General features: G+C 46.0%; 2 protein-coding genes across 2 annotated transcripts; both read left to right on the top strand.

The window, feature by feature from the left end:
• Positions 1 to 3603: 3603 nt before the first annotated feature.
• Positions 3604 to 6691, top strand: LOC123093519 (ubiquitin-conjugating enzyme E2 4). Its single transcript, XM_044515504.1, has 6 exons — positions 3604 to 3883; positions 3976 to 4055; positions 4423 to 4537; positions 4641 to 4693; positions 4834 to 4962; positions 6367 to 6691. Exons 1-6 carry the CDS (start codon positions 3840 to 3842, stop codon positions 6501 to 6503), a joined length of 558 nt encoding a protein of 185 aa, XP_044371439.1. The 5' UTR covers positions 3604 to 3839; the 3' UTR covers positions 6504 to 6691.
• A 511-nt stretch (positions 6692 to 7202) lies between these two features.
• LOC123089359 (uncharacterized) lies at positions 7203 to 8833 on the top strand. The gene is made up of 2 exons (XM_044511060.1): positions 7203 to 7741; positions 8216 to 8833. Exons 1-2 carry the CDS (start codon positions 7310 to 7312, stop codon positions 8354 to 8356), a joined length of 573 nt encoding a protein of 190 aa, XP_044366995.1. The 5' UTR covers positions 7203 to 7309; the 3' UTR covers positions 8357 to 8833.
• The last annotated feature ends 830 nt before the right edge of the window (positions 8834 to 9663 follow it).

Genomic DNA, 9663 nt, shown 5'->3' with positions numbered 1-9663 from the left:
CAACTTGTAACTTCCACGTATCACGTGGAGAACTCAAACCGATGCAACAAATGCAATGGCAAGGGCACACGGAGTGCCCAAGTCCTTCTCTCTCAAATCCCACCGAAGCAACTAATGCTAGGGAGGAAGATGAGAGGAAGAACAAGAAGGAGAACACCAAGAACTCCAAGATCTAGATCCAATGGGTTTCCCTCACATAGAGGAGAAAGTGATTGGTGGAAATGTGGATCTAGATCTCTTCTCTCTTTTCCCTCAAAAACTAGCAAGAATCCATGAAGGGATTGAGAGTTAGCAAGCTCGAAGAAGGTCAACAATGGGGGAAGAACACGAGCTCAAAGGATAAGCTTCAATGGGGAAGAAGACCCCCTTTTATAGGTGAGAAAAAATCCAACCGTTATGCTCACAACCCGCATAGAGCGGTACTACCGCTCCAAGGAGCGGTATTAAAAAAATACTTCCGTGCCTAACTTCGCTGAGCAAAACACGAGATTTTTGGTCCGGAGCGGTACTACCGCTCCGCTCAGGAGCCAAGGTAGTACAACTCTGGAGCGGTACTATGGCTCAGGAGCCGCAGTAGTACCGCTCTGGAGCGGTAGTAAAAAATTACATCTGCTCTAGTCGCGGTAGTACCGCTGCAGCCTTTACCAAAACAGCCACAACTTTTGCAAACGGACTCCGAATTCAACGAAACCAAGTTTGTTGGAAAGCTAATGACATGGGATAACACAATATTGATAGAAATATCAATAAGAAGCAAATGAGAACAGGCACATAAGAAAATGGTGAGAACCCTTCCTCGAATTAGACCGGTAAAACCTCCAACACCGAAAACATCATAGAAGACGCATGCGAACTCCGTTTTCGATGAACTCAAGCTTGTCATCAAGATGACCATAAGGTCTAAGACTCACAAAGAGAACCAAACAAGAACCAAGAAACATGATGCAAGGATGCAATGGTTTGAGCTCTCTACTAACGATACGATCAAGCTACCAACTTGAGAGCCCCCCTTGATAGTACGGCAAACGATCCTATAACCCGGTCTCCCAACTACCACCACAAGACCGGTAAAATAGAAAACCTATTAAGGGCAAACCTTTGCCTTGCACATGGTCCACTTGAGCTAGATGATGACGATCTTGACTCCCTCAAGTTGGACCACCTTTCTTGATTGTGTTGGCTCGATGAAGACTAGATGATTGCTCCCCCATAGTCCACTATGGGTGAGCCACTCTTCAGCACATCTTCACAAGTCCATTGACACCACAATGGATGGAAGATTCAAGCACTTGATCTCTTCGTGATGCTCCACTTGAACTTGCACACGGCAATCTTGATGACAATCACCACTAGATGTCATCTTTTTCATGGGTTGTATGATATCTTTCTCTTGACGCAAGCCCATGGACACTTACCCAACCCCACATAGAACTCTCACATAGAACATGGGTAAGTACACAAAGTGCAATGGACAATGCTTACCATACCATGGGATCACTTGATCCCTCTCGATACATCTTCTACGCTTTGTGAGTTGATCAACTTGATTCACTCTTGACTTAGTCTTGATCAACCTTGAATCTTTCCAACTCTCTTAATTTGGATGATGTCTTGAAGGTAAACATGAATGATCACACAATCTTCTTCTTCAAGACATGCTCACAATAAGCTCAACACTCACATGACCAATCTTTGGATAATTCCTTAATAGCACCTTGGTCAACTCATAAACTCCTTGAAACCAACACATGGACTTCAAGAAAAGCCTATGGACAAAACCTTCAAATATAACTCAAGGCAACCATTAGTCCATAGAGATTGTCACCAATTACCAAAACCAAACATGGGGGCACCACATGTTCTTTCAACTATTGTTCTTGTGTGATGTGTTATTTGTGTTATGTTGTTTATATATGTCTGTTGTGAAGTGCTGCATTTGGGTGGTTAGGCTATCATATTTGAAAGGGGTTGTAGAACAACTACTTGCATGGATTCAAACAGTCTCTGCTTTACATCTGCTCACTTCCGAGGCACAAGTGCAGGCAACCAAACAACAGACCCTATGCTCGCCATTGATGCAATGCATACAACAAAACAACATGCATATGTTATTTGTTTACATGCATTTGTTCAACTAGATCCAATTAAGACAAGTATGCAAAGTGGGAAAGTCCGCCTTCTCTCCAAAAAAGCTTAGGGTTCCTTTGCCTCCCGCCGGCGTCGCCATTGGTCTGCCATGTCTCCGGTGGCCTTAGGGCCATGGCGGCGCGGTGGATCCTGGGCCTTGCCGGTGAGAGGGCTCCGGTTTTAGTTGGCCCTTGAAGATGTAAGACAAGATGACGATGGCTCCTTGAAGATGTAATAAGGTTCTCCCAGCCTAGCCCCCGTTTCGGTTGTGCATCTAGCATCGTCGATGGGCGCGTGGAGGTGTGCCTCCGGCGGGTCTGTCCTTGGCGGATTTGCTCAAATCTGGTTGTAGTTCATCTACATTTGTGTGTCTTCAGGTTGGATCCTTCCTGTCTACGCTACTCTTCAACGACGGCGATTGTTGTTCTGGTACGCTGGTCCTATGATGCCATAGCACGACGACCTCCCGATTGTTTACTGTAACAAGTTTTGCCCGTCTCCTGCGACGGAGAGCGATGACGCTGACACGTCTTCGGCTCGCTTTCGTGCTTGTAGTCGTCCTAGATGGTCTACCGTCTATGAATATGGATGTAGTTTTATTATTTCTGGTACTTGTTGTTTTGTCATGATTGAAGATGGATAGATCGGAAGTTTTCTCATGAAAAAATATGCAAAGTAAGAAAAAACGATGCAGGAAGCTATGCTTCGGCCTGAATGGGCGGAGGAGTCGGGAGCGCGACGCTGATCAATCACAGCAACGTGTGGTTGGATGGTTAGAGGGACTGTGGTATCCCCAACCCACCAGGGTTCAAATCCTGGTGCTCGCATTTATTTCTGGATATATTTCAGGATTTCCGGTGATGCGCATTCAGTGGGAGGAGACGTTTCCATCAACGACGAGGCGCCTACGATGACTTCGTAAATCTCAAGATGATATGCCGGCTCATTCTTTCGGAGATGCTCATAGGGGTAGGGTATGCGTGTGTGCGTTCATAGGGCGAGTGTATGCGCGTGTATATGAGCGCTTGCGTCTGTACTGATGTTAAAAAAACGAGGACGTGACACTTCTCGGGAGGCGTTGTTTATTTGGTAGGGCCAACCCCACGCCCACGGGATCTTGCCGACAGATCATTTTTCCCCCTCAAAAAATGTGCCAAATAGCACTATGATATTGCAACTTTGTGGAAACACGCGAAAATCGGACGGATCCACAGAAAACTCTGCATCGTCGGCCGTCAGTTTTTGCTTTCTTTATAAAACGTAGGCCGCACTCCACCCAGACCTTTTCCCCTTTTCCTTGCGCGCAACCGAACTCGGCGAGAGGATTTCCATCAAATTTTGCCACAACAAAATCGTAACAAAGCAGAAACGTGAGCGAACTTTGTAAACAAATGTTTTCGTGAGAGGAAATGTTGTCAAAATTTTCTTTTGCAGAAGATAGATAGCGTAACCTCCCCTTTACCACCACCAGACCAGTTGGTTCCCTTCCCTCTGCCTCCATCCATCCATCGTCCGTCGTCTTCCTTCCCCCTCCCATCCCCTCTCCGCTCGGCGGCCCTGCCCTGTCCCTTTCCCCTCCGCTTTCCTCACCCCCTTTCCCATCGCAGAAGCAGGCGACCCGATCCCCCCCTCTCTCTCTCCCCCCCACCTCGTCTTATCCCCAATAGGGCACGCTCGCCACGTTCTTGATTGTCGGGCCGGGCAGGGCAGGGATGTCGTCTCCGAGCAAGCGCCGGGAGATGGACCTCATGAAGCTGTGAGCGCAATGGAGCCCCGCACATGGATAGATTTCTTGCAGGGGGGATTTTCACGGCGGATTTCCTGATCTGGATTTTGCCGTGCTCGCAGGATGATGAGCGACTACAAGGTCGAGACGGTGAACGACGGGATGCAGGAGTTCCTCGTCGAATTCCGCGGGCCTCAAGAAAGTACGTACTACCTGCGCTTCTTCTTTTTCAACGCACGCACAGCACAGACCCGATTTGATTCGCTTCTTCTCGCCTACCGTTCAGCAGCTTCTGGTTTCCGAATCTAGATATAGATATGCCAGCACAAGTTTCGAGATTTCCTTTTTTTCCTGCTTATTATGCCATTGCCCGCCCGCTGCTTCTGCCGATCTAGCTTAAGAACAGCGGCGGACAGATCTCAAAGTTTGATGTCACTGCTACGTTTTCTTTGTGGATGGATGGATGATGCCTTTAGTTGCTGTTAAGCTTCAGTTATGGTTTCGTACCACCAATATAAGATGAGTTGCTGCACTGGCTAATTGGTGCTCTCGTTGATGAATTTTAACAGGTCTCTACCAGGGAGGTGTATGGAAGGTTCGGGTAGAACTGCCCGATGCGTATCCTTACAGGTCCCCCTCGATTGGTTTCGTTAACAAGATATATCACCCGAATGTCGACGAACTGTGAGTATTCTCTCGTATTCAGTATTTATTTGTGCGCAGTTGCTCAGACCCATTATAACAACTTTCTATCTCCTAAATGCTTGTGGATGAATGCAAATTGTAGGTCTGGCTCCGTCTGCTTGGACGTCATTAACCAGACGTGGAGCCCAATGTTTGGTAAATTTTAATCTCTCTATTTCATTTTTATAGGCATCCATGCTAATTAAGCTTCTTACATTCTCTGCATAAACAGAGAGCTCTACTGTTGTTGTTACGACAATCTTCTAACCTTGCAACTATATAATGCATTCTTACAGATCTTGTCAATGTGTTTGAAGTCTTCCTTCCACAACTTTTATTATATCCAAATCCTTCTGATCCATTGAACGGAGAAGCTGCTGCACTCTTGATGCGTGATCGCCCTGCTTATGAGCAAAAAGTGAAAGGTGATTATATTTATTTAACACGCAGCTATAGTCATTTTTTTATCCATTGGATTATCTTTACGCTCCTTTCCAACTAGTGTAAAGAGGGAACTCATCTCTTTCATAGACATGGTGGCCTTGCAACCTGACTTGTCCTTTTAACTTACAATGCCGAGTTCATCTAGACAATGACCAATTGTAATTCATAACTAATAAATGTGTGTCTTGCACTCGGACTTGTTGTATGGACGTGGCAGCTTGCTTTATACATAAAGCGGCGCGAAAGCCTGTATTTAGTTACTAATAAATGTGTGTGTTGCACTTGGACTTGTTGTATGGACGTGACGGCTTGCTTTATACATTAAGCCGCGCGAAAGCCTGTATTTAGTAACTAATAAATGCATGTTAGAGACCACTTTTGGATAGGTTTTAGGTAAGAAGCCTCCAAAGAATGTTGGTTTGTTCCAGGTGTTCTTTTGGGCGTTAAGTTATATGTTCTATATAGGAATCTAAATTAACCTGATAGGTTACATAGTTATGTATGTAGTCTGAGTAGGCTTCAGACCCATAAGCGCATACCGTAAGTTTTGACCTGTTGCTTGCTTCCTGGTTACCATAGATTGGCTGCAGTAGCCAGTAGGTTAAATTTATGTGGTACAAGGAGATGTTTGCGTAGTTATAACTTGTGTATGGTTTTATCTCATCTAGAAATCAAAATACAAGTTCGTTTATGGGAAGTTGCTACATAAAATTTGACCTGGCTGCTCATTTACCTGCGCCCAAGTCTAATATCCTAACTTGTATGCATATTGTTTGTGCATCTAAGGTGATGCATATCAGCATAAAATTTGCATAACATCAAGTAATTAGACTATCATTAATTATTCATGGGAGGGGGTGTTTTGGTCAGCATGGGACGGGTAGGTACAATTTTTTTTCGAGCAACTGGCAGGTGCTCTGCCTATTAGTTAAGTTGAAAAAGAGATGGTCTGTACAAGCACTTGTGGCATGTTTACTAGAAAACATGCCGAAACCGGAATAAACAAGAAACAATACTGGTTTTATCCCGGATGTGGGATCATGAGGTAATGCGATAAGTACTTGTAATCATGGAAGGCCTCCAGAGGAAGTGAGAAACATGTTGTAGTTGTATCGTGCTAGAGACCTGGCAGTGTGTCCAAATCTTCTGATGCAGCTTGTGTTTGCTGATGCAGCTTGTGCTTCTAGGATGAGCTGGAGACGCTTTGCTTTATTCGAATATAGGGTTCTTAGTCATGTAGCTAAATCAAACTTAAGAAGACTATGTCTGATATACTGAGCGCAGAACTCATCAGGAGATACTATTTTCGTAATATGCATGTTTGTTGGATCGTGCTCTCTTCCGTGGTACTTGTAAGCTGACTTCTATTGCTACTGGTTCTGCAGAATTCTGCGAGAAATATGCCAAGCCAGAGGATGCGGGTATAGCCCCAGAAGATAATTCGAGCGACGAAGAGCTGAGCGAAGAAGACGACGATGACTCCGGTGACGATGAGCCCATACTGGGCCATGCAGACCCCTAGTCGATGCAGGACCTATTTCTCTGGCTCAATTCGCACGCCATGTTTTGTTGCAGCAATTGCAATTAAACAGCCTGTAGTTCGTCCACACCCAAGTCTGAATGCCATGTAAATAAGTGCACTGTCAGTGTTTTCTAATGTTACCTCCAGCCTCAGTTTAATATGCAGCAGCACTTCAATTTACCTTCTGAGATGGATCTGCGTCGATCAAAAACAAGTTGTTTGTTAAGATCATGGTTGAAAAGCGAGAATTCTCGTCGATTTCGTACGGGATACCGGCTGTTTTCGGGTGACATTCCTGCGCTCCAAACTGTGCCTAGCTGGATGAACACTATAAGTTGGTGCAAATAAATATGTGGTTCTCTCTTCAGTTTGGGGGTTCAGTAGTTAGTTTGTACTCCATCCGTTTTAAAATATTTGAAGTTCTAGATTTGTCCTAAATCTACTGAAAAATGTACCAACATGTGAACATCAAATAAGTCGTCTTTGATTTACTATAAAATAGATGTTCATACTGTATATGGTTGATTGATGTTGACATAATTTTCTATAAGCTCTGTAAACTTAAAATGTTTGGTTTAGAACAAATGTAGAAATTCAAATATTTTGAAACGGATGGAGTACATGTATGTAAATGTTGAATTTGTATGCCTCCAAAAAGAAAATGATGTATTTTGGGGTGGTTTCAGTAGGAAAAAGTCATTCGTGTAGCGGTTGGTTGGTTGGTTCAGGTTAGCCACACGGCAGTCGTTTGGAGACTGACAGAAACCGTCTAATCACGGGCGTCTTCCACGCGCGCGCCGGCGAGAATGGCGCGGCCGGGCACACTCGTCCTCGTCGCCGGCGCCGTCCTGCTCCTCCTCCTGTGCGGCGCGGCGATGGGGGCGAAGCGGGCGGCGATCCCGGACGACCTCCGCGACGTGGTGGACGACGAGGAGGACGAGGACTGGCGGCGTTGGGGCGCCGGCTCCGGGACGCGGGACGTCCCCGATCGGCCGCCGCCGGACCTGTCGCGGATGGACCCCGCCGCGCTCCGGGAGGAGATCCTCCGCGGCCACGGCGGGCCCTCGCTCGGCTTCGTGAAGCTCCGCCCCGGCGTCCGGCGGTCGAGGGAGGAGGTGGCGGGGATCGCGACGCGGTGGAGCAACGTGCTGCGGACCGGGTCGGTGGCGGCCAAGTTCGTGGCCGTGGACTTCGGCACGCTCATGTTCACCATGGAGAGAGGGCGAGACATGCGCGAGGTAGGAGGATTCCCCCCTCGATCACTCATCCGCTCTGCATTTTTCTTCTGTTATTACGACTCAGGCTTCATTTCTTCCTGGCCTGACACCACATAATTCAAAGATCTTCATAGTTCATATGCGTGGATTAATCAGCTAGTACTAGAAACAACAGTTTGTGTGCTACGTAATTCCTAATGTTATTAGGCATGAAACGAAAATTAATCTCATGACCGAAAATCGAACATCTCTTACGGTTACTTACATTTTTGTTCAGAGCACGCACGGCATCTGATGTTCAGACCTTAAATTAGTTACTGTGAAACATTACCGTCGATGCCTTTTTCTTTTTAGATTAGATCACCCCCGGATCCATTATCAGAATGAAACCAGAGTACTACGAAATCCAGCTAAATTAAGTAGTGTGAAACCTTAACGATGTTTTCTCTTCTTGCTCTTACCGGCGTCCTGCTAATTTCACGCGTGCTTTTGTAGTTGAAGGAGTTCATTCTAGGGCAGCCTGAGGCGTACGAGTTCAAGGTCGGGGACCAGTTTTTCCGGAGGCCCGGAGACCCACCCCTGGACCAAGTTATCCAAATGCTACGGAAACAGACGAAGAAGGAAGATGAACTGTAGCTTGCGGTTCCGCTTCCGTAGATTGATTTATTTCTCATGCGCCGTTTTTGCAGTTTTCAATTCAGTGAGTGAGCTAGCTAAGTAGTACTCCCTCCGTCCGGAAATACTTGTCATCAAAACGGACAAAAAAGGATGAATCTAGAACTAAAAGACATTTAGATACACCCTTTTTGTTCATTTTGATGACAAGTATTTCCAGACGGAGGGAGTAGCGGTCAATAAGTAAGCACCGGCCGGTGGGCCGGAAGCTGCTATTTTTTTTTGTTCTAGAAGTCGTCGCGATCATCACAAGGACGTGGCCGTGTTGCCGCGGGGATACAGGTCTAGCTCCTCTCCCTGTAAGATCAATTGCAGGCGTATCGATCGCTCTGCGGTCTGTGGAACGGCGCGAGTGGTCTTGCTGTGTCTGTTGGTTCATCGGCCCCGTCGGACACGGCACGGCAAAGCCTTTTGGTGCGCTTCGTCCGGCCGTTTCTCCATGTATGTATGTGCGTGGCTCTTTTCGAAACATAGTAAGCATGCACACGTCAAACATACATTATATCAAACATCCAAAAAAATTGAAATATTATTCTTCGTGAATCAGTATGCCTTTTCTCTGAAAGATGAATCAGTATGCCTCCTTAATCCAAATATCAGACCATCTTTCATATATGTTGCATCAATTATATATTCGCTTGCAAAAATACACGCTTTTCCAATATATAGTTCCCCAAACACATTAATCTCCTGCAAGTGAATTCTGGTGAAGTTCGTGTGCCAGTAGGCATCGGCGGAGGTGAACGCCGAGCTGGTGGGGCGTAGGGCGGCGGAAGGGGGTCAACTCATGCCGGCGAGCCTGGTGCAGAGCCAGCATGACCTGCTACAGATCGCCGCCGACGAGGGGATCACCGTCGTCCACGCCATGGTGCCCGTCGCCACCGTCGTCGAAGCGACCATTTCTTATTTCTGAATCCAGTTTCATGGCTTTGTACACTGGACATACATTTATTCGGACCACATTCATATAATATACAACTTGTAAAAACTTACACAAGCAAGCTATCATCAACCTCAACATTACCCCGTTTATTTAACATTATGCTTCTTGCCATCATCAGAGTACTTGTTTTGTGTGACATGATAGCAGTACCATCAGATGAAATAGTTACCGCCAGTAAAAAATACATGAACTTATATGAATATAAAGTTCACAACTTCCACCAACCTGAATATATCGCAAAGCAGCTACATCTGATATTCTGGTTTGAAAAGCAATCATGTAATCCATCGTTCTATCATTATTTACCCAAAAAGGCTTTTGCCCC

This window comes from Triticum aestivum, chromosome 4B (genome assembly GCF_018294505.1).
Source record: "Triticum aestivum cultivar Chinese Spring chromosome 4B, IWGSC CS RefSeq v2.1, whole genome shotgun sequence".
NCBI classification, from domain to species: domain Eukaryota; kingdom Viridiplantae; phylum Streptophyta; class Magnoliopsida; order Poales; family Poaceae; genus Triticum; species Triticum aestivum.
Note: the sequence above shows the minus strand (reverse complement) of the source record. Positions and strands in the feature narration are given on the sequence as shown.